The following is a 26,742-nucleotide window of genomic DNA, read 5'->3' on the forward strand; positions in this document are numbered from 1 at the left end:
AAAAATAAAATAAGTTTCAATAAGTTTTATTAGAATATGAATTACAGAGCTGTCAATATTAAAAAAAAATATTGAAATAATATATTTAAATCCAAATGATGCCTAATGTAATTATACTTTAAATTATTAAACTTATTTCTATAAAAAAAGAATAACCATTCACTTTTCTGCCCGAGTCTTTGAAAATATTTGTAAGATTTAGATATTGCCATGGTCTCAATATTTATCACCTACTTAGGCTCATGGCGATGATGATCTGCGCTTTTAATTGGTTTCTCCATCAAAAATTTTGTTGTTTTTGAGCAATATTTGTTTTACAATGACACAAAAATGGTTTTATCAGTCTTTTATTGTTTTTTTTGTCGTTTCTCAATGGCACACTAAATTTTGTGATAAATATTGAGACCTTTCCAAAAAAATTAACGTGGTAAATAAAAAAGGTTCATAAAAATAAATAAAAGTATATTTACAAATCATTTACAATTCTAGTAGAAAAATAACACAAATATAGACAGACAATACACGGAGAAGAGAGAGACAGTGTGTCGACACAATAATCAACTATTTCAACTTGTCTAATAAATAACGTCATTTGTTATTATTTCTCTTCGTTCGACAGAGTCCATTATTGGGAGACCGAATAATGGACTCTGTCGGCAGATTGGCCGTTTTCAAGTCCTCTGAATACCTTAAGCCTAGGAATTCTTATTGATCATTATTCGGAGAAATTATCAAAAGTCGTTCCGTTGATCTATAGCATTCTCACATATTATGAAAATCAAAGCGCTGGCGTCAAATGTCAAAATTTCGTAAGCGACGAGTGGTTTAAAATCGGACTAAATGTCAAAGTTTGGCCAATTTTAATCTAATTTTCCAATCTAATTTGAGAAATTCAATATTTAAAACATAGAGTTTAACAAACATACTTTTTCTAGGACCAATGGCTGGAAATATTTGAGAAAAAAGAAATTTTTCTGGCAACCCAGCTGAGTATGTACTGTTGTATTCCCACCTTAAATGAGAGAATTACCTTTTATGAATATCAAACATGTCTTTCACGCTAAATAATCAAAAATCTTTACCCGGATAGACCGTGTTTTTTCCAGAGAATATACGAATTCGGATAACTAGTTTTATGAACACATTTTTCTAGGATAATACATATTTATTGTGCCATAAGTAGAAACAACGGAACGCGCTAGGACAAAACTTAACATACTAAAGAAACTCGATGGACCAATAACACGCCTACATACAATTCTTTTGAAAAAATTAAAAACCCATTAATTAGCGATGTATGGTGCTTTTTCAGTTATCACGGGTAACCCGGCTAAATATTTGTAGATAAATGTACTTTAAAGAGATTAGACAATGCATCTAGTTCTGACGATTCATTTCAATGAATATTCGATTCAATTCAAATTTATTGAGCCCATGGCCCAATTATAAGGTCTTCCTTCGAGCGAATTAATCTAAAAACAGCTGTTATTTTACCAGATGAAATGTCAAAATAAATATTTTCGCCTTGACAGAAGAATTTTGTGGCGAATATGTTTGTTGTCATTTTTTGTATGTATAACACATGGTACAAAAATACAGGTAGAGGCATCGACGCAACTGCTGGGACAATGAACAGTCAAACCGAATTTGAAATTAAAAATGTTAAACGAAAAATTGTTGATATATGTAAAAATTGCATATCATAACAACCTCGTATTAGAAAACGTATAAAAATCTACTTATTTTTGACAAAACATTTTAACAATTTTGACATATTAATGTTCCCAAGCATTGCAATAATTTTTCATTTTAACTTTTTAACTTAAAAATTGGTTTGACAGTTCATTGCCCCAGCAGCTATGCAATGCGACTACCTGTATTCTTCTACCATCGTTTTGAAGTTTGTTTTTGTTGCAGCGAATTCAAATTTAATTGACAGATCGTCTGGTAATCAGCTGAGCTGGAAGGGGGACCTTATACTTGGATCATGATTGAGCCTTTGTTTTTTTTAACACGGAAACGTACAATTTTGAAGTGACATTTTCGTGTTAAAAAAAGCCTCAATAAATTTGAATTGAATTGGATATTCATTGAAATGAATCGTCAAATAGTCTCTCCATGGTACAATGAAATAAAAGTAACCTCATTTCAAATTAGCATTCCCAGTTCTGCATTTTCTGTAATTTACATTGTCAAATTTCAATGCATAAAAAACAGTTCCCATCTCTACGTACGTTTGTAAACAAAATCTCTAGCCGGAACAATCTTCATCACAATGCCCAATCACAATAAATTTAAGGTAGGTTTTCCATAGGCAGATTTATTGTGATTGAACAATTATCAGGGTTGACCCGGGTAGCGATTTGGATGTGAACCTACTTTTATAGCGCTTTAACATACAAAATGTTTGCCCGGTTAACACAACAAAATTAACCAATCACAATAGTTTCCACGAATATTTTTTCTCCTTCAAATTTTTTGTGAATGGTCAATTATTAGGGTTAACGCGGATAAAGATTTTTACGGAAACAGATTTTAGCCGGACTGGTCAACATCCACTGATATTGGTTAAAATAAAGAAGAAGTACACCGCTTTAATAAAATGTATATATACAAACCATAAAAAACATAAAAAATATTAAATAAAACAAAACAAATTTTAAACATTTTTAAATTTTTTGTTTATATTTAAAAAAATTAAATCGAAAAACTTAAAATAATTTTAAATAAAAAACTTGATAAAATTATAAATAAATTTGAATATAGTGTGTGTTGAGGGAGGGGGGTCTTTTCGTTACAAGAAAGTGAAGAAAAATTTCACTTTAAATGAAATTAAACAAAATAAATTACAATTTTTCAAAAAGAAAATTATAGAATATGATATCTAAATATATTACAAATCAAAGGGGCGAAAATTATTAAAGCTTTTTCTTTTAGAAAAACTAAAAAGTAAAAATATATAGCAATTATAGTAAAAAGAAATAAAGGGTAATACCAATGTATAATACAAATGAAAGTGATGTTGTTCCGGAGTAAACTATGTGTGCAGCAGGGTGTCTCTGTGTTGGGGGGAAGCACTGTTTTGAAAAATATTTAAATATTACACAATTGACCAGTTTTTAAAAATAAGTGAAAGGATATTAAAGTACGTTTACATACAAAATCTCCATAATTGACCAATCACAATAAATCTAATAGAAATTAAATTTATTGTAATTGGTCAATTATCAGGGTTAATCCGGGTGGAGATTATTCTATTTAAACATACTTTTACCTTCTCTTTATGTTTTTCTTTGTAGAACCTGCTCCTATGTCTGTCTGTTTGTTTGTGTTTGTGTCACTTAGAGTTACATACAAAATTAATAGTGGTACAAACATAATTATAATGACTAAATTATAAACATCACAATCTTAAATATTACAAAAAAATTATAATTATTGAAATTCTTCTTTTTTCGAAATAATATTAATAGGATCCATAATGAAATAGATTAAAAATTAAAAAAAATAAAAATTATATTTTTTCTTAAATTAAAACATGTTTTTTCGTAAAAACTAGGGGAGTTAGGTTTTCTTAAGAAAACTCTTTGCAGAAAAAATAAATGGCAAATATATAATAAAATATAATGACTTTTTTCTCTCTCGTATAAATGTGTGTGTGTGAGTGTTTTTTAACGTTACGTTGTCACTTCCACTTTACTACATACGTACATACATATACATATAGGGATGAGATTCTTCTTCCTTTTCTTGTTTATAACATAATTGATGTGAAAAAAATAATACAAAAATCAAATAATCTTATTTTTAATTACAAATAAATAAATATAATTAAAAATTGAATTGTTGTGCTTGTTGTGTGGTTATTTGGTTTGTCACATGGTTAAAGATTCGAAAAGTGGAAATTATGGGGAAGAGAAATGGATTTAAATTATATAATTTTCTAAAATTAAAAACCAAATTAAAATAAAATACAAATTTCAAATAGACAGAATCAGAAATTGTTAAATTTCAGGAATATAAGGTCGAAATTGATCGGTAAATAAATTGATATTCACTAAAAGCACGTTTACATACAAACTTTTTTTTTAGGTGAGAGCTGTCCTAAAAAATCGAAACTAGAAGCGTTGCCATTTCAATTAAATATTGGCAACATTTTCCAGGGAAAAAGTATATTTATGTTATATTTTATACAAAATTTAAGGTGTGCCATATTATCGCAGATGGGCCAAATATAATTTTTAATTGCGAAAACCGTTGGAATTTCGGCTCAACAGCCATTTTCAAAGGCATGCTACTTTTTTTATTAAGTTTCAGGTGAGAGAGTGAGTCATAAAAATCAGAATAAGAAGAGTTGCCATATTAATTAAATCTGGGCAACATTTTCTAGGGGAAAATATCTTCATGTTACATTTCAAATTTTATAAAGAGATTCCAACTGCTAAAGTACATTTACATACAAAGTCACTACCCGATTTTAATCTGATAATTGACCAATTACAATAAATTTAATGCATGTTCTCTACAGTCAAATTTATTGTATATAAAGGTTCTTTAGCAGTTGGAATCTCTTTGTATAAAATGTAGTAAGAAGATATTTTTCCCCCAGATAATTTTGGCCAAATTTAGTTGATATGGCAACATTTCTAGTTCTGATTTTTTAAAACGCACTCTCTCACCTGAAACTTTAAGTAGTAGCATTAAATTAAAAATTATATTTGGCCTATTTGCGATAATATGGCAACACCTGAAATTGTTGAAATTTCATATCTCAGAGAGTATTGCAAGGAATGACAGACTTTAGTTGATATAGAAAAACCAAGAAAAGAACTTGGAATTTGAAGAACCTTAACATTTTTTCCGGAAAAAATATTTATTTTTAGCTAGATGAAGTAAATATGGTAACACCATAATTTTTTATTTTTCATCACGGTCTGTTCTAGCCCTAAAGACTAAACCAGATCAAAGCTTAAATCATGTCTTCGGAAAGAAAATACAACGCTATTCCAATTTTTTAATAATATTATCATTTAAAAATGATAATTAAATCGTGACTTCGGCGTGAAAATACAGCCCTTTTGCCACTTGTGGCTGGCAATAGCGTTGTATTTTCTCGCTTCCTTCAGACAAACATGGCAACAGAGTTGTGTTTTCACGCCGAAGTCACGATTTAAGCTTTGATCTATTTCATCCTTCTTAAAAATGACAGACTATCGTTCATATTATATATTCAAGACAAAACTTGGAACTTGAAGAAGCACTCGGAGCTCTTCAAAAAAAAAAAAAAAAAAAAAAAAAAAAAATTGAGCTAGTTGAAGTAAGTATGGCAACGCCAAAAATTTTTATTTTTCATCACGGCCTCTTTCCTCACTAGCCCAAATGTGCATAAAATATTTAATTGGAATTTAAAAAAATCTTCCAATAGATGGAATATTTGAGATAATAGAAATTGATCTGGCAAATCTGCTGAGTATGCTTTTTGTAGTATCCCCTATTTTGTTAAACTTAATATTTAAAACATGAGTTTAAGAAAAAATATTTTTTCTAGTACCAATGCCCGGGAATATTTGAGAAAATAGAATTTGATCTGGCAACTCTGCTGGGTATGCACTGTTGTACTCTCTATTCTAATTTGAGTAATTCAATATTTAAAAAATGGGAATTTAAAATATCATTTTTCTTGGACAAATGCCCAAAAATTTTTTGTTATAATAGAAATTGATCTGGCAACCCTGCTGAGTATGCACTGGTGTATTCTCCACCAATTTGAGAGTGCAAACAAATTACTTGTATGGACAAAGAAATTAAAATATTTCTAGCTAAATAACAATGTGTTTACCTCAGATTTTTACACCGGGATAACCCTGATAATTTGCCAATCACAATAAATTTAACGTATGTTTCCATACTCAATGCTATTGTGATTGATAAATTATCTGTGCTAACTTGTATGTAAACGTACTTTAAACCACATTGGAAAAATCCAAAATGTTTCAAAACGAGATTTTTAAACAGTAAAGATTTGAAAAAACACGTTACATTTTTAATAATTTTATATAGAAATTGAAAAAAATATGTATATTTAAAAATATATTTTTTTTTCGAAAAAATCCGATCTCCTCACAAATTTTTTCTCCTCTCCAATCTTGAACCTTATTTTATTGATTTCAATGTATTTTTTATATTGTTATAATAAAATATGTTTTTTTTTGCTGTTGTTGTTATTTCATATGAGTCTGTATTGCTGTGGTGTTCCATATGTTCCTGATTTTTTTCTTAATATTTGGATGAATTCTTGTTTTATTTTTTTTTCTATTTTTTGTATTATTTTTTCTCACTTCATTCTTACAATGACTTTATCGTTTTCTTTTTGTTTGTTTGTAATTGTTTTTTTTTTTCAATATTAATTATATCTTTCTTTTCCATCAAAATACACTTATACATTAAAAAAGATTGGTTTTAATTTTCTCTTTGTTGTTTTTTTTAAATATAAGTTATATGTATATATTATGTATGTTGCTTTTTATATATATGTAGTTTTTAAAAAATGCAAAGTTTTTTCTTCTTCTTTCATTTTATATATGATTTTTTCGTTATTTTGGTTTTTGTGTCTATGTATCTCTGTGTGTCTGTGTCTGTTAAACTTTCGCACAATTTTTTCCAAGAAGGGGAAAAAGTCTTAAAGGTTCGATTACAAAAGAACAAGTGTTGAAATATTCTTGAGACAACCTTTAACTTTTTCACCCCCTCTTCAAAATCTCATTTCATTCCAAGAAAGAAAATCGTTAATGTGTGTATGTATGAGTGTGTTGTTGTTTTTTGGTTTCCTTAATTTTTATATAGTTATGTTTTGTTTTTCGTATAAATCACTCAAATTTTGGTTTTTTTTAGTCAATTTGTTTGCGTGTTTTATGTTCGTATTGGCAATTCTAGCCATGAGTGATGATATTTTGAAATATTTATTTGTGTGTATGTGTTTTTATCCTTTTATTTCAATGCTGAACTCTTTCATTCAATCCATTTTCATGATTATGAGGTGTGTGTTTTGTTTTATTTGCGGTTTGCATACTTAGCCTTCCTTGCTAATTTACAAATTACACTGCCATAGTATCGTAGGCTGTGAATCCTGCGCCACTTTGTTGTTGGAGTTGTTTTGGGCCGGCTTCGTTTCTAGATTTTTTTTTGGAAATAAGAAATTTGGATAAGAATATGATGAATTATTATTAGTTAATTGGTAAAAAAACTATTAAATAGACATAATTATTTTGATATCCAATATTACAGCTTTACAAGCACAGGCTAGTTTAACAATTTAGGTTTGCTACGAAATGTACTCATAAATATGTTTTCTTTATTGTGCTTGGTTAACGAACCTACAATAGCCTTAAGGGAACGCACGATAAAATAGTAGTTAGGTATTATGTGAAATAGAATTGGTTTTAATTTTTGAAAATATCTATTGTATTTATATGGGCTCACATCATAACCTAAGTATCACGTCATATTGATGCTAATATTTAATTAATAATGACTAATAGCGTGTTTACCAACAAAATCCAAGTTAAACGTAGTAATTAGCCAATCACAATAAATTTAACGCATATTTTCCACAGCCAAACTTATTGTGAATGATCAATTGCCAACTTGGATAAAGGTATGTATGTGAACGTACTTTAATTTAGTAAGTACCTCAAAGATTGCTTAAGATTTATTCTCTCTTAAAGAATAAAACAAAACAAACGAGAACCTTTTGTGTAGCCTAATGCCATATTTATATCGTACATTTTTGTAATTGTAATTTTAATCCAAATCCTGTGGGATAACCCATTTATATGTAAACGTGCTGTAAGAGAGATCTTTAATAGGGGTTCGCGAGGCAACCATTTATATGTCTTGTATAGATAGAAACATTGTAAGGCCACCTGTTGTCGTGTTCTACTGTCAAAACTATTTTTTTAATTTAAAATATTAAAAACATTTTTATCGAAAGATATATGCAAACATTGATATGTAAAGTTTGTGAAATATTTTTTTGGTATTTTCTCCCTTTTTACTGGATTCATGCCAAAAAAACTTTTGATAGCCGGAGAAGAAGATCTTAATTCGCCTCCTGTGACTATTACATTGGCCTTGGGCATAATTTAACGAAATATATTTTCTACGGGTATTCTAGCAAAACAAAAAAAAAAACGTGTCTGCTCAAAAGTAAAACCAATAAGGAAAATTCGGGCGGGGACGACTATATGATACCCTACACCACTATGCATATTTAGTGGAGCTCCCGTAACAAAAGAATTTATTTCAAGTATATCAATTTTTGACTTTAGAAAAGTTATGGTTTGCTATAGAGTGAATGTCTTGGAGAAGGATTATATTTAAAAATATATATCGGAGCCGAGTTGCACAATGTAAATGTACGTCCCGAAATTCACTCCAGTTGGGTTGACATTAGCAATTATTTGCACAATAAACCTGAAATCGGATTAAGGATATATATGGGAGCTATATCCAAATCTAAGCCGTTCTCGATAAAATTTGGTAAAGGTATTTCCGAGCTTTATACGATAAGTGACACCAAATATCATTGTTGTCGAATGCATATTACGAATTTAAGGGACTTAAACACTAATTCGGATGAAACATATATATGTCAGCTATAGCTATACCTGATCGATTTTCTCCGAACTTGCTTCTAGACCGAATGCGATGTACTTGCTTCTACACTGAATTAGGTCGGATGCACAAAAATTCAGGTAATTTGGACTGATATTGGCCATTTGGTGCACAATTAACCCGAAATCAGCTGAAGATATATATGGGAACTATATCCTAATCTGAACCGATCTTGATAAAATTTTGCAGAGGTATTTCTGGGCTGTATCTGATATCTGGTACCAAAGATTGTTGTTGTGGTATGCATATTACGCTTGTGAAGAACTTTAAACCCCAAATCGGATGAAACATATATATGGGAGCTATAGCTATATCTAAAGCAATTTTCTACAAAATTGATTTACTTGCTTCTAGACTGAATTCGGTCGTTTGGACTTATATTAGCCATTTGGTGCACAATTAACCTGATATCGGATAAAGATATATATGGGAGCTATATCTAAATCTGACCAATTATAATAGGGTTAATAGGTCCTTGGGCTAAACAAATATTGTTTGCAAGATTTCATCTCAATCGGATAATAAATGCGACCTGCATTTTGTTCACAATAATACATGGTCGGACGGTCGGGTTGACATACATAAATCGAATCAGAAAGGATTTCTATGAAGATCCTCAAAAGTAAGTATGGGTCTATCACGCTTCCTTCTCCATGTTACAAAGAAATGAAGAAAGACATAATACCCTTATCACAATGTAGTGTAGGATATAAATACTTTTCGACAACGAAATTAAAATATATTTGTCCAATTTTAGAGGAAACGTTAGCCGGTATGGGACATACCCAGAGGAGAAAATCTCAAACCCCGGCCAAAGACCGGATACTTACAACAACTGTTAAATTTAGGAAAACTTATATATTGAAAGTTGTTGTACACAAAATTTTGACCAAACGAATTTAATAACAAGTAACCTAGGCAAGTCCGAACCTTTTATATCCTCCATCATTTGGAAGCAACTTCAATATTAAAAAAAAACCCGAAAACTACCATTTAAATGAAAACCGTTATATGGGGACTATACGAAAACGTGGACCTGCCTACGAAATTTGTTGTCATAGGATGTAGTACCCATTACGAGCTTTAAATATAAAATTTAAAATAATTCCGGTAAATAATGTCGGTAAAATTATTAAAATACCGAATGTCGGGAGGTACCGTTACATGGGGGCTATACGAAAATGTGGACCGACATGGCTGATTTACGATCTCAACCTTAGCCTACTGATAAACTACGCATTTATGCCAAAATTTTAGCCTTCTATCTCAATTCGTTCGATGATTACAACATACAGACAGATCGTCTTAGAATTTTTTCGCTGATCCAGAATATATATACTTTGTAGGGTCTATTATGAATATTTCGAGGTTTACAAATAGAATGGTGGAGGGTATAAAATGGTATTGGTACAAATTTTAGTATTTTGGAAAGGTAAGAGTGTCAGCTATAATTTGGTCCCTTTTTCGACTTTTTGGAGGTTTTATAAAAACCGGGTCCAAAAAATCAATTATTTCACTATAATTTCCGAATCCATCCATGGATATGTATCCATGGATATGTATTTTTATAAGCTTCCCAACGATACCTATATCGGGCAAGTGGATCTGTACTTCGATTTCCAATCACAATAGCTAATCTAAAGAGTAGCAAAACGAATAAATCTTCTAAAGGGTCTTCTTTTAATATACTTTTAAAATATATTCTATTCCTAGAAGATCAGAGGAGGGAATTTAATCTTAGGATTCCCTGTAAAAAGTCTTCTATCTGTAGAAGATCTGGAAAAATCTCTTCTATCTATAAAATACCCATTAAAGCTCTTCTATGCGTGAAATGCATTCTAGCGGACGTCTTAAAGCTTTTGTATACATATAAAAGCTTCTAAAGACCTTATGCATTAAAAATCGTTTCCAGTGAAAATATATATTACAAATATTCGATGAGTAAAGTAAAATATTTTTTTCAGATTTCGAATTTTGATAAAATTTTAAACTAAGCAATGACGTGATACTTAGGTTCTAAAACTGTGAGTTCATTTTTGTAGGCAGTTATTCGAGTTTTTTTAAATTTTTGTGTTAAAAAACGCAACTAGCGTTTAGATATGCAGTCCTGACCTCAAACAATATTGTTCAGTTTTTTTAATTAACCTTTAAATATTTTTCCTTGTTTGCAGATAAGCTTCAGATATTTTTTTGCGATTATTACAATAAAAATATTTTGTATATATATTAAATTTATTGGTAAAATATTTGATTATTTTTAAGTTCTTTATAAGATATATATATTTTTTTTCTCAAAACTGTGATTTGCATTAACAGAAAATTCAATCAAATTATAATTCAAGAAATAATAAATATTAAATAAAAATAAAAATAGTCATGCAGTTAAATAAAAAAGAGACACACACAGACATGCATAAAACAAAAACCAATTTAGTACTACTACCACTACTTACACAAGTATATACTACGTGCTCATACTTTTTTTTTATTTTACTACCAACATACATACAAACTTACAAATGTCTTCGACTACAGGATTTTTGTGGCAATTACAAAAACAAGGAAAAGGATTTTTTGTTTTAATAAAAAATATTAAAGAGAATGGAAAAAATACAAAGAAATACAATATTTTTTAGTAAAGGATCAACAGGTGATTAACATTATGTTGTTGTTGTAGTTTTCGGTGGTAGGGGTGTTTGGAAAAAGAGTTATATATTGAAAAAAACGTATTATTTTGAACTTTTAACAACTGTTTGTTTTAAAGCTATATTAATTTGTTGCATCTGTGTTGTTGGCTTTGGGTATTCAACATTGCTGTTTAATTTTCTGGGGGTAGGGGGATGCATAGGGCTTAGGGGATGGGTCTTACTTTACCTTTCAATTAATTTACGCATTTCTTCGGTGGTACGTTGATCCTTGTGGATGGGAGACCTTTTAACAGCTGTTGGTTTGGTTTGGTTCGAATTCGAAATTCGTTTTCAAAATTTCATACAAAAATCGTTAGAGGAAGAAAATATGTTGTTGGAAGGATTTTATACGTTTTGGCAACATTCCACAACAAATGTATTACAACAAATTGATGGTAATGAAAAGAAATAAAAAATAAATAAAAAAATATGTTTTTTAGTTTTAAGAATAACAACAAAAAAATAATAATTTTACAAGGGGTTTACTGTTATTATCTAAGCAATTTTATGAATTTTTACAATTTATCGATGAAACAAAATTTGTCTATAAAAAATTGTATGGCAAAGGTAAATGCAGTTTTCATGGGCAGTGACATAAAATGGGCGGGGGTCTTTGGTAAGATTTACAAAAAATTAATTCTATATTAATGTATGTACAAGGTATACAAGTGTAAAATTTGTATAAAAATTAAAAAGAAAAAATGTTTGTATGCGAACAAAACATGATTTTGTTGTGGCAAATAATTTATTTTCATTTTCCATGCAGTGACACTGATCTAAAAAATATTGATGGCAAAGAAAAAAAATTGTAAAATCTGTACAAAAAAGGTCATACAACTAAACTAAAAAAAAAAAAAATGAAAATGCTCCTTTTATATGATAGGAAGGTCCTCGTATGTCCTAAAAATTATAATTACTACCCTTTTAGTCTAGGATTAAAAAATCTTAAATCAATCCATAAAAATATAGAAGCTACAGTCCTTGCCCTGTTGATTCCATGTAAAGTTCTTGAAAAAAAACATCTCAAAATATTTAAGGAGGGAATATTGACCTTGCATAATTGAAATCATTTGAAATAGTCCTGGTACTTCGGAATAAAGTTCCTTACAACATCCGAACTTTCTCGTCTTAATTCCTCAACACCCCTATTGTTACGGGCACATTTTTTTGAAAATAATCTACGGAAGAATCGAGATTACTCTTTGAGTAAAATCTGAAAAAACAAGTTTTTAAAAAAAATCCCCATTTGTCCTTGCATGCATATTCCGCAAAAAATTACACGTCTTTGATTAAATATTTTTAAAGATCCACTCTTGTCATCCCAAAAGTCCGTGAATAAGAGACACACTTTTATCCGTGAATAAAAGTTCGCTAAAAATCTCCTTTTGTCCTTGAATGAAAAATAATATAAAATTAAAGCTCGTCTTCCTTTTAGTCCTTAAAGAGCAAAAACTGAAAATTAAAAATTAAATCTTGAAAACCCACATTAGTGCGTCAATAAAACCAACCTCGATCCTCAAGTAAAAAATCATACCAAATAAAAAAGCAAATTAAAAATTCGGTTTTGTCGACAGATTTATACCCACAGTCAATGTCCGCTTATATAAATATATTTTGACTTGCGTTATGACTATTCAAATTGTCAAATCTTTTTAGGGGGTTCCGAAGGAGTGGTCCAATATTGCCCATTTCATTTCTGAACTAAGTTTGAAAGGTTGGGCCGATATCTACCACCTTAACACCTTATCCTATGCTAGTAGAAATATTGGAATGTGTGAAATTTGAAGATAATCGGATGTTTATTTCCCATTTTATGAGCGTTTTGGTTATTCAAAATGTCGACCCCAGAAAGAGGGGCTGGTACATCCCATCGTCACACCAGATCTTGTGGTAGAATAAATGGCGAATATTATCGCGAAAATATTCTGGGGGCCGCAGACCTTGGACATTTCAATAGGACTCAGAACCAACGCACTCAGCACCCGCCACCCTAGAATGGTTACAACATGAGGTTCCTCGCTTCATTTCCAGTGCTTAATGGCCACTTAAATCTTCGGACACCAATCCGTTGGACTATTGTGTCTGGACTGTTTTGGAAAGCAAGGTTGGCACTAAAAATTACCAAAGTATCGATCACTTCAAGCAACTGCTTCGCCGGGAATGGACCACAATACTGCAGAGCAACATTTGAACAGCGTGTGACGGTTTCATTGGTCGTTTGAAGGCCATAATTCGTGCCAAAGGTGACCAATTCGAACAAATATAAACTTATTCTAAAATTTGATGCTATTTCCGACATTTTTTGCTTTCATTCAATAAAATTAAAAAAAAAATGTTATAAATATCGCGTTTGACTTTGTTCCAGTTTTTTTATTTCCTCCTTTCATCAGTCGGCAAAATCTACTGATACTTTTCAATTTGTTACATATTGACTTTTGTCCCTGAATAAAAAATCCTAAAAATATTCGTGATAGTCCCTGAATAAAAATTTTAAATAATTTGACAGTCCTTAATTCAAGAATTTTTCAATACCCACGTAAGTCTTCAAATAAAAACTAAAAATAACCTTAATCTCTTAATAAAAACTCGTAATAGTCCTTGATTTAAAATTTCCGTTGTTTTGACAGTTTCTGAATAAAAACTTTTCATATACTCCCGTTTGTCCTTTAAGAAAAGCTCATGACAATCAAATTTGGTCCATAAAAACTTCTCTCTAAGCTCTTTCCTAAGAGATCAACGCTGGTCCGAATAAAAATCCATTAAATTCGTTTATCCTTTTCTTAATTAATCATCGGTGAAAACAGTAATAGTTATAAAAATCTATAAAAAATCCTTAAAAATACATATTGATCCCTCATTAAAAACTCTTCAAATTCATGTTACCTACTTCGATAGTAATTGAATAAAAAATATCGTGATTTGGTCATTGAAGTTTCCTAAAATATATGTTTACTCTTCTGAGTGCTTATAAAAGCATTTAAGTCCTTGAAAATAATAACAATAATAATGAAAATAATAACAATAATAATAACAATCATGTTAATGCCTTGAGAGTCCTTGAAATAAAATTCTCAAAAAATCCACGTTTATGGTCATGATAACTCTTGAAAATAGTCTTTTTTCTGAGGGTGTTTGAGACATCTTTATTATTATAATCCCATAATAAAAGGTCCCAAAAAGTCGCTGTTTGTACTTGGATAAGAGTGTTTAGTTCTGTGATATTCTCTCAATGAAACTTCTCAAGCAATCCTTTATTAAAAATTCGTGACAAAATTGCGTTTTATGTTCTGATAGTCCGTATTTAAAAATTTGAAAAAAAAATCACATTGGTTTTTAGATGAAAATTTTTTTTAAACCTTCTCGTTTATTGCTCTGCTATTTCCTGAATAAAAATCCCAAAACCCCTCTGTATTGTTTTACTAGTCTTTGAATATTTCTTTGATAAATCTTATTTTTATGAAGAAACAAGTAAAAAAGCTGTAAGTTCGGCCGGGCCGAACTTTTAATACCCTCCACCATTTGGTACAAATTTGGCAATTTCCAAAAAAACTTCAAATGCGAAATTTAAAACAATCCCGGTAAATAATGTCGCTAAAATCATCAAAATACCGAATATCGGGGGGTACGGTATATGGGGCCTATACGAAGACGTGGACCTGCACAGATAATTTTCTGTCTTAGGCTGTAGTATCCATTACGAACTTCAAATGAAAAATTTGAAACAATTCCGGTGAATAATGTCGCTAAAATCATCAAAATACCGAATATCGAGAGGTACCGTTATATGGGGGCTATATGAAAACTTGGACCTACATGACCCATTTACGAACTTAACCTGCCTACTGAAAAAATGAACACGTGTGCAAAATTTTAGCCTTCTATCTCAATTCGTTCGAAAGATAGCGTGATTACAACAGACAGACAGACAGACAGACACACAGACAGACAGACGGACATGGCTAAATCGTCTTAGAATTTTACGCTGATCAAGAATATATATACTTTGTTGGGTCTGACGTGAGTATTTCGAGGAGTTACAAACGGAATGACAAAATTAATATACCCTCCATAGTATGGTGGAGGGTATAAAAATCTTAAAAAAATAAAAAAATATATATAATGAAAAAAGTACAATTTTGTTTAGTTACACAAAAAAAAAAAAAAAAAAATAAAATGAAATTTGGTGCAATATGATATATATTTGTACAAATAAGCGTATGTGAATATGCGAATGTATCTAAATATATATATGAAAAGTGCATGAATTTAAATGGAAATTTTTGCAATTTTAATATGAAATGAAACCAAAAAACCACAAAAAAATGTTAAACACAATTTTGTATAAAAACACACAAATAAAAATATGTATATTAAAAAAACATAAATTATAATTAGCGCAAAACACAGTATGATTAAATTCTGAATGATTTCGAATATTGTATGCTGTAGAGTTGGATATGTGATTTCATGATTTATGAAATATGTAACGATTGTTTAGTTGCCTAACTCAAATTGGGATTTATGTTTTAATTTTATATTTTAACACAAGTTTAGGATTTGTGTCGAAAATTTAAAATTCCTAATATTGGGAAGATTTTGTTTTTCAAGTATTTTTTATATATTTTAATATAAACTGGCCTGTGAATATTTGTATGATAATTATCTAATTATGTGCTCTAATTGCTTTATTTTAATTTATTTTTATATTATTCTACATGAAATATATATACAGGGGTCTGTTACAGGTGTTCTCGATTATTTGGTCTTCTGAATTTAGGTTTTTCTCATTATAAAACAAATAAGAAAAACCTTAGATAGAAAACTTAATTAAGACCCCTTGCTCCTAATAATAAACGATATGTCAACATATCTCTCTCGGAAAGACCAATAATCGATTTTTATTTTTTTATATTTTTCAATAAATAATTTTCCTCTATAAACTATAGTTTTTCTATATGAATATTTGATCGATCGCTCATGAGTGAATTTTGTTGTGGGCGATATAATGAATATTTTGGATTCTATTTGAGACAGTGATAAATGATTCTCAATGGTGATAGGTGAGGTGGAAGTTGTTGTTGTTGTTGGTGACAGGGAATGTGATGATCACTAAACGATTAACACACTCAATACGTTTTGATTGTCTGGTTACAATGTCACTCACCATCTTTAGTATCTTCTGTTAAAAATTTAGTTTTTGTTTCACATTGTTTTTTTTTTTCGTTTTATGTACATACATATAGAATTAGTTGATAAACAAAATAGAGATTTTTTTGAATGATAAATCACAGTATTTGTTTTTGGATAATTATGATTAAATAATACATATTTAGATATTACATACATATACATATATGGTTGGCCTACAGGGTAAATTAGTTGTGATTTGAAAATGAATTTCCTTTAAAATGTAATTTTACTTGAAAAAAGTGTTTAAATTATTGATAGTAGTTGGGAAAACATGGAAAAAATATTGTTTTATTAAAAAAAATAATTATATTATATATTTTTTAAAAATTTAATTTTTTTAAATTACAATCTGCCTATATTGCCTTGATAGTCCTTGAAACAAATATTTCTCTTTTATTAAAGAAATGAAAATCTACCTATATTGCCTTAATATTCCTTGAAAATACTATTTTTGAAAAATTACATGATTGCCTTCATAGTCGTAAAGTAAAAGATTAAAATTATTCCACTTGGAAGTTCTGATAGTCTTTCAACATTAATTTTTAAAAAAACTACGATTGGTCCTTAAGGACAAATTGAAAACCAGTTATAATAATAAATCACGATTGGATACTGTGGTAGTCCTTTAATAAAAAAAAAACCTAAAAAAATTAAAATCTAAAAAATGTTTGCATAAGTCAACTTTGGATGCTCTAGGAGACTACTTTTATTATTGCGATTGTCCTTTTAAAAATCCTCTTGTGGTCCTACAGTAAAAATTCTTAAAAAATCTCAAATATTTTTGGAAGAAAAATTCCTTACCATTATTGAATTAAAATTATTTAAAAATAATGTCCGGATAGCCCTTAGAACATACATAAAATTTTCTGTTCCGAATAGTCATTTAATACAAATTCCTTAAAAATCTACATGCACTGTCCTGGTAGTTTTTAATGATTTTTTTTTTTTTAAACCGCTTGAATGAAAATTCTATAAAAGTCCATGTTTAATTTACTGATAGACCTCGGATTAAAATTTCCACAATCCACGTTTATTGTCCTAATAGTCCTTAAATAAAAACTGTCCTCAGAATCCTTGAAAAATCCCAAAAATCTACGTTTCCGTTCCTAATTGTTTCGGAATAATTTTTTCAAAAATTCACGTATGCTGAACTGAGAGTCCTCAAAAAAATCCTTTAAAAATGCACACTTACTCTTCTTACATTCCATAAAAATTGTTTAAGAATTTATTTCAATTACATTTCTTTAAAATTTACTGTTCTAATAGTCCTCGAATTAAAACTAGAACAAGTAAAAAGGCAGTTAAGTTCGGCCGGCCCGAACTTTTAAAGCTCTCCACCATTTGGAAAGAACTTGAAAATTTCCAAAAAACTTCCGGAAACTACCACTTAAATGAAAACTGTTATATGTAGACTATCCGAAGGCGTGGACCTGCTTATGATTTTTTTGTCATTACGAACTTCAAATACCAAGTTTGAAACAATTCCGGTTAATAACGTCGCTAAAACCATCAAAATACTAAAACCAACCAAAAACGTGGACCTACACATACGCCATTCGCCACCGCAGGCAGAACCAAAGGCCAAAAATCGGGAGGTACCGTTATATGAGGACTATACCAAAACGTGGACCGATAAATCTCATTTTCAATCCGAACCATCCTAAGCACAATACAAATTGTTCTCCTAAATTTTGAAGATCTACGTCAAATAATTTGGACTGTATCGTGATTCCAACAGACAGACAGACGGACAGGCGGACATCGTTAAATCGACTTAGAATTTTATGCTGATTATAAATACATGCACTTTATGGGGTCTACGACGAATATTTAGGGATGTTACAAAAGGAATGACAAAGTTAATATACCCTCCTTTCCAAGGTGGTGGGCATAATAAAATTTCCTAAAAATCCATTTTTACAAATCCAGGTTTACTGTCCTAATATTCCTCCTTCGCGCTGGTTGGTCCTATAGTCTCAATTTTTAGCATTCAATATTTGTTGGAAAATTCACAAACTTTCCAAATTTTCAAATCCACAACTAATCATTTCAAAACTGTAGGCCAGTGTAGTTAATAACAATATTAGTTTGAAGCTGTCTGATACGAATATGTAGCTGTGATATGATATGTGTATACATACATACATAATATAACTAATATATGTAATAGTTGAAATACAAAATCCTTAAAACTTACCGCCATAATTGCCACGTGGTCCATGGTCACGATCACATTCGGCTTCAGATATTTCATTGCTTTCCTTGGAGTCGTTGAAGGATGAGTTGCTCATGTCATGATTGCGTGGTGGTGGTGGTGGGGGTTCGGGAGAGCTGTTGCCACCGGGATTGCGGGCGGAACCTGTAAGTAGTCGAATTTTACACAAAAGGCATTACAAATAAGGCATTGAAAAATATTTAATTCAAAATATTGACACCTACCAACACTACGTCTTCCCATGGAACCACGTGAGCCATAATGATCGTAAGGTGTACCATATGGACCGCCATATTGAGAGCCGTATTGATCTTCTTCGGGAGCACAGTTGGCTGGGTCATCATATTCGGGTCCGGGGCCAGAGTACAAGCTGCCACCTTGGGAGTTGACACGGGTGTAGCGGCGCTATTGGAATTAAAAAGGGAGAATTAAAGTTATCCAAATCTAATTTATTATTCTTTAATCTCCCTTACATATTGATCTTCTTCAGCACAGTTGGCGGGATCATCATATTCAGGAGCGGGTGTGTAAATCGACGATTGGCCACCTTGACTATTCTTGCGGGCATAACGATTGGCACGTGGCATCGACTGAGAACCGGAGCGTGAGTGCATGTGTCCAGGATGTCCAGGTGGTCCCATGGTACCAGCATGACCGGGTGGAGCATGACCATTTTGATGGGGGAAGGTCTGGAAGTTCATTGCCTTGGTAGGATCCATTTCTTCGCGGAAGCCCAACAGATGGAAAGTGGCATAGGGGCAGATCTCATCTTCCATGCCTGCATTAGGATTTTTATTTTTATAGGGACAAATAAATTTGAATTAGAAAATTGCAGAAAACTGGGTTTTTAAAAACAATTAGTGTAAACAGAGTGTCAGTTTGTTGTTGGTGTTTAAGAGAAATTAAAAAATGATATCTTTTTATTTGATGGGATGCAAAAAGGTGAGCTGATTTACATGCAATAATGAAGTTTGATATCGGAATTACCTTTAATATTATTTTATTATTTATAGAGTACTTACTATTAATGGAAATGGTTAGACGACAGGACCATTAGTAAATGAGCAAGTTTAAGAGTTGTTAAGAGAATTAATTATAAGGAAATGAACTTAAATTGTTAGAAAATAAGGTGAAATGAAGATAAAATGAAATATAGAGAGAATAAAATAGACAACAAATATCTAGGGAAAGTGTTTAAATTTCTTGATACTGTTAATAAAAATTATATAAAATTAACGTCCGAAGCTCATGCAGTGCTTGCAAGAAAAAATCACTAACAAGTTCCCTTTGTGCGATGAAAAAACTGGGTGAGATGAAATAACTGCAACCAACTTCAGATTGCTGTCAATTCTAAGACACTCGTCCGACAGCTGTTAAAATTATTCCAGTGACAGCTCATTATATTGTTTACAAGCGAACAAAAGCAAAAGTGAGAATTTTCCAGAAAAAAAGTTATTCGTGATAGAATTCAAGCGTGACAGTGTGACAGTGCTCTCTGGTAATCAGCTGATACCACACGTTTTTTTCTGTGCGCAAATACAATTTTTTTGAAAAGTAAAATATTAAAAACTTTTTATTCAATTTCGTAAAATTAATTGCCTATGGCAACTAAAAATATAAAACGAAGATCGAAGTTTGTTGGAAACAATCCACGGTTTAAATATCCAAGAACTTCAACAGCTCTAGATTCGTCCAATCGTTACAAAGCCCTCGATACAGATGATATGGACACATCTGGTGATGAGGAAGGCGAAATCTCAACCCGGAAAGAAAAGTTTCCCCCTATAGTGGTCGACGAAGAAACCAGTTTCACGAAGGTAATTGCACTAATGGGATCCCAATATAAATTCAAACGAATGTCCATCGGAACAAAGGTTACTTCTAGTTCCTTATTGTTGTACGAAGAAGCAATCAAAAAACTCACTCAACACGGCAGTAAATTCTATACTCACGATCTGAGAAATAACAAGTGTTTTAAACTGGTTGTCTTCGGCCTTCCAAGACGTGATTCTAAATCGATAATAGAAGAATTTAAACACACTCATAACATAGTCCCTGAAAGTGTGAAAGAAATAAATACGACCCGCTCCAGCGCGGACGACGCAATTTATATGTTAGAATTCGACCGTAATCAAGTGTCAAAGAAGGAAATACGCAAAATACGATATATTTTGGAATCAGTATTAAGTGGAGAAACCCAATTAAAGGCAACAAAGGTCCCACGTTTTGTAAAAAGTGTTCAATGTATGGGCACGGTTCTAAAAACTGTCACCGATCAGCGGTATGTTCTGTATGCGCTGGAAACCATGATTCATCTGTCTGCACTCTCAATAAAACACAGCATGAGGGCCCTGTGGTGTATAAATGTTTTAATTGTTCGAAGAAGAACTTAAAAAATGTGAACCATAAAGCAGACGACCCCAAGAGCCCTTGCAGACAAGAATATTTAGAAATGCGAAGGAGAATAACATCACGATCAGTTCCTGGTACCCAAAGGCGAAATGTTGATCAGTTCTGTTTTGATACAAACGAATTTCCCGAAGTTGGGCACAACAACAAAGGCACTTCAAATCAATCAGCTGTTGATTTAACAACAGATATGAATAGACCGCGTGTTAGACCAGCCACAGCAGGTGCACACACAACACATGCTTCTTCAGCTGATCAACGAACAGCTGGTAATCGTATTCTTTACTCCAGCATTCTAAGCAATAATAAGCATGCTGATGATACTGACGATTTATCGAACGACAAGTTGTTAGACATATATTTCGAAGCTGTCGATGCTCTACAAAAGTGTAGAAATAAATATGATAAGCTACGAGTTCTAGGTATGATGTTGCGTCATGCATTATAATTCATACAACATTAATGAGATTCATGTTATGCATTGGAACTGTCAGGGCATAACGACTAATTCAGCAAAAATGCAACTAGATAATTTTTTGCGTCAAAAACAAATTGACATATTTCTTTTAAACGAGACATTTCTCAAACCTCACCATAAATTTAAAATTAGGGGTTATAAAATTTATCGAAACGACCGTCGGTCGCATGGCGGTGGAGTAATGGTAGGGATTAAGCAAACCATTAAACATGAACTAATTACAAAAGATAAATTGTATGCCTCCGAAAGTTTAAGCATTTCTCTCCAAATAAGCGGCAGAAATACTATAATTACATCAGTCTATGTTCCACAATACAAATCAATATTTAAAGAAGATTTGATTACGCTGTCTAATAAAACAAATGATGTATTTATATTTGGCGATCTTAATGCGCAGCATAAAAGTTGGAATTGCTCAAATAATAATGCCGCCGGAAATATTCTTTTTAATTACCAAAACCAGACAAATCTATATGTCTACTATCCTCCAAATCCAACACGATTCGGACAAAATTCTACTCCAACGACACCATCAACCGTCGATATCTTAATATCTAATTCATCTTTACCAATATCTGATATAGAGACTCATCCAGATGCACTAATTTCTGATCATGTGCCTATTACTTGCCATATTTATGGTTCGATTGCAGTTAGCGAAAATAAATTTCCTTTGTACCATCTAGCAGATTGGCCTGCAATAAGAACACGGGTGGATAGTGAAATTAGGTCACAAATTCTCACAGAAGATATCGGTGAATCCTCTTTGGAAAAATTAATAAATATATTAAAGGCTGTTAATGACCTAATTCCATATAAAACCCCAAAACCATATTTAAATAAAATATCCAACCTCTCTATAAGCCTAATTAGACAGCGAAAAACTATTTTGCGTAAATATCAAAGGACAGCCGATCCGTTACACAGGAACATGCTAAAAACCATTATGAAGCAGCTAAACAGGCTTATAGACTATCATCTGGACAAAGATAGAAATGAAACATGGTCAAATTTGTTATCAAATCTTCCCACAGGTAGCAAAAAGTTTTGGAAAATATCAACATATATTAAAGGAAAACCTTCGTCGGTCCCTCCTCTTAAACTTAATGGAATTCAAATAACATCGTTGGATGCAAAGGCAAATTTAATAGCGAATATTTTTCAGAACTCACATGAGATTACACTAAACTACCAATCACCGATGAACTCAAAAGTCTACAAAGTTGTTAATAGTATTGAAAACGCTTGTGTTGGACAATTAAATACAGACCAACTAACAAGTGCAGGAGAAATTTTCGAAATAGCCCGCAGTTTTAAGAATAATAAGGCGCCTGGAGCTGACGGTGTATGCAATATTATATTAAAGAACATGTCAACGACCTTTTATGACACGATTGCTTCCATATTCAATAGCTTTTTAAAAAACGGAAGCTTTCCAATGGTATTCAAGAAGGCTAAAGTTATCCCGGTTCTTAAAATGGTAAAGATCCAAAAAGTCCAAATAGTTATAGGCCAATTAGCCTGTTAAGTTCCGTTTCAAAACTTTTTGAAAGGGTTATTTATAGACGAATCAATGATTATACGGAAGAAAAAAATATAATTAATTGTAAACAGTTTGGATTCCGCAGTCAACATTCAACAGTTCACCAGATCAAAAGAATAATTAACATCGTTGAACAAAACAAAGCTGCTCGTAAAAGTACTGGTGTTGTTTTACTTGACATTGAAAAAGCTTTTGACTCAATTTGGCATGACGGCGTGGTTTTCAAACTTAACAAGCTAAACTTCCCATTGTATCTTCAAAAAATCATACAGAATTTTTTAAGGGGTCGTACTTTTTTCGTTAACCTAGAAAACTGTTTTTCGTCAACAAGAAATATTCCAGCTGGTCTGCCACAAGGATCCGTTCTATCACCTATTTTATACTCAATTTTTACCTCGGATATTACAATCAAAAGGAGTCATGACGCCGCTTTTTACGCTGATGACAGTGCCTTTCTATGCTCGGGTAAACTTTCAAATGCTATCACAAAGCAACTCGCATTATCGTTACAACATGTGGAAAAGTATTTCAATAAATGGAAGATCAAAATAAACAAGGAAAAAACGCAAGCCATAATTTTCCCATTTAATAAGTCGCCAAAGCGTATTCCCAGCATTCCTCTCCAAATACAGGGAAATAACATTGAAATAAAAAAATCTATCAAATACTTAGGTGTTACTTTAGATAGTAAATTAACCTTTAAAGAACACATTCTCCAAATTGTAGAAAAGGCAGTTAAGTGTGGAAGGTCTTTATTCCCGTTACTTAATAGAAGATCTAAGCTGAATATACATAATAAAGTTTTACTTTACAGAATGTGTATAAGACCGATTATGACGTATGCTTGTCAAGCCTGGTATAACAAAACTGCTAATTATCTTATTAAAAAACTGCAAGTAATACAAAACAAGAACTTAAAAATCATTCATAATCTTATTTGGCGTTATTCTACAAGTCATCTACATTCTCGTTACGGACATAAAACCATTGAAATGGTTATGCGGCAACAGACTCTGTCATTCGAAGAACGATGCAGAAGATCTAACTACAGTCTTATAAGAAATTTATTATAAAAATTTTGTATAATCTACTTTTATCTTAAAAGAAGACTTATTCCTATTTTTTCCAAATTTCTTAAACTAATCAAAGTCCTTCAAAGGTTTTCCATTCCTTTTTCTCCTTAACTGTGATATTTTATTTAGATAATATGGTTAAACCAATTTGAATTTACCTGCTGTAATACTATAAAAAGTAAAATCTCAGAACTTGTATATATAATTGTAATATTTGACACGAATTTAAATAAATAAAAATAAAAAAAAAAAAAAAAAAAAAAAAAAAAAAGCGTGACAGTGTGATTTCTTTATATTTGGCTGGAAAACCAAAAGTGGCTATCATTAAAGCACTCCAGCATTTAGGCGAATAAATCTTTTTGAAAAGTGGCTCGTGAGCTGAGCATATCGCAATATTCCATTCGCAAATAATGAAAAATGAGCTCAGGGTAAGGCTATTGGAATTCCAAAAAGTGCAAGAACTCACACCGCAACGGAAAGAAAATAGACTCAAAAGAGCTAAAGAGTTTCGTCGCTTGGCCGAAAGTGGTGAACTGCCGAATTTGGGTTTCTCCGATGAGAAACATTCGTTGTCCAGCAGTTTGTAAACAAACAAAGAGGTCAGCTACAAATGTGAACCTTCGGTTGGCCACCAGAACTCAAGCGCCAGCCATGGTAATGGTGTGGGCCGCCATAACAGCCGATGGTCGCTCCCCGCTCGTATTAATCGACCGTGGCATCAGAATAAATGCAGAATATCATCGCAAAAATATTCTGGAGGGTGTATTAAAGCCTTGGGAACATAAACATTTTGACCGCAGACCTTGGACATTCCAACAGGACTCAGCATCATTGCTTCATTTCCAGCGCACAATGACCACCAAAATGTCCGGATACCAATCCGTTGGGCTATTGTGTCTGGAGTATTTTGGAGAGCAAGGTTGGCACTAAAAAATACCAAAGTGTCGATCACCACAAGCAAGTGCTTCACCGGCAATGGGCCAAAATACCGCAGAGCAACATTCGGGCAGCATGTGACGGTTTCATTAGCCGTTTGAAGGCCAAAGGTGACCAATTTGAACAAATCTCAACTTACTCTGAAATTTGATGCTATTTCCGAATTTTTTTTGCTTTCATTCAATAAATTAAAAAAAATAAAAATTGTGGCGTTTGACTTTGTTGCAGATTTTTTATCTCACCCTGTGTATGGGGTATTCCAAAAAGTGGAATGATATGTCCTATTATTAGCCAAAAAAATCCAAACCTGTATCCTTAATTTTGCGAAATATAGGAGTCTCTTGGCATTTAGTCAAACCTATACAAAAAGCCTTGACGTCTGGCCCGAAGAACCCGAAACTCTACTACCCAGACTAGCAATTGTGCTATGAAACTATAAAAACATTTGCAGCGAATTGGGGAGAAGTGCAAACATTTTTAAAAATAAACAAGGTATTTTATTAACAAACATTTCTGATATTTTGTCATGGTACACATTGAAAATACAAATTTCTTTTGTTCAGAGACTCACACTGAAATTTGATCTAGAGTAATTCTTCCTTTGAGACTTTCCCCAAAAAATTAAGTATAAAGGGAGATTTTGACTTGGATTGGAAATGTGTGAAATTAACAATAAAAAGGCAACAATATAATTTTCGCTTTTAATATATAAATTTCGAATGTAATTTTCCTCAAAACTATCGTTCCGAAATGTATGGTTTATTCTGAGATTTATAGTGAAAATTTCTGTAAAATTTTTATTTTGACACCTTTCGCCAAAAACAAAATTTTATGTTACTTTCAGGCGTTAAATCGAAAAAAGGCCAAGAAAAAAATATAAGAACACATGAAAGAATATTTTAGTTCTTTTGGGAACATTGATGCAAATATTATTTTGATATGCAATGGATACAGAGATTTCTTTTGTTTGAAGACTAATAGTGAAATTTGGTGAAGAATATTTTTGTCTTTGATATCATCCTTCTAAAATGATGTTTTGTAGGAGATTTTTTCATAAATTCACATAACCCTAAAATGTGTTTTATGGTAGTTTTTTTTAACCATAAAGTGATTTTAAGGACCAAAAAGACCCCTTTGCTTGCTCTCTTGAGGGTTAACTTTTCGACTAAAATAATTCTCATATTTTTATCTGCAATAGAAGACTCCACATACCTAAGATCAATGGATTTCAAGGAATCTCTATACGAAATTTTCAAGAAATGTGGAAGAGGGGGGAAACTTGCTTATTGCTCTGATAGATATTGATTGTTATTAAATCAATGTCGTATTTTACACTTTCCCATATTTTTTTTTACGAAATTTATAATAATTGTTAGTAATATTTACAAAAAAAAAAAAAAAAAAAATACTTAAAATTAAAATCATCGTCTTGAAAGTCCAGTTTAAGACTACATTTTATTGACAATTCATGATCAAAAGTTAGTAATTTTGTTAGTCAAAAGATCCACATTGGGTTGGGTTGAGTTTAATTTTTAATA

General features: G+C 31.5%; 1 protein-coding gene across 1 annotated transcript in view; it reads right to left on the reverse strand.

Moving 5' to 3' along the window:
- Nucleotides 1-2,801: 2,801 nt before the first annotated feature.
- LOC101901133 (cell adhesion molecule Dscam2) overlaps nt 2,802-26,742 on the reverse strand; it is a 213,160-nt gene continuing 189,219 nt past the window's right edge. The window contains exons 19-23 of the mRNA XM_020035151.2: nt 19,239-19,543; nt 18,990-19,170; nt 18,748-18,909; nt 11,548-11,614; nt 2,802-7,170 (exon numbers count right to left, since the gene is read on the reverse strand). Of these exons, the coding sequence (XP_019890710.1) occupies nt 7,095-7,170; nt 11,548-11,614; nt 18,748-18,909; nt 18,990-19,170; nt 19,239-19,543 (791 nt within the window). The 3' untranslated portion in view covers nt 2,802-7,094. The remainder of the gene's footprint in view (nt 7,171-11,547; nt 11,615-18,747; nt 18,910-18,989; nt 19,171-19,238; nt 19,544-26,742) is intronic.

This window comes from Musca domestica, unplaced genomic scaffold (genome assembly GCF_030504385.1).
Source record: "Musca domestica strain aabys unplaced genomic scaffold, Musca_domestica.polishedcontigs.V.1.1 31, whole genome shotgun sequence".
Classification (NCBI taxonomy): domain Eukaryota; kingdom Metazoa; phylum Arthropoda; class Insecta; order Diptera; family Muscidae; genus Musca; species Musca domestica.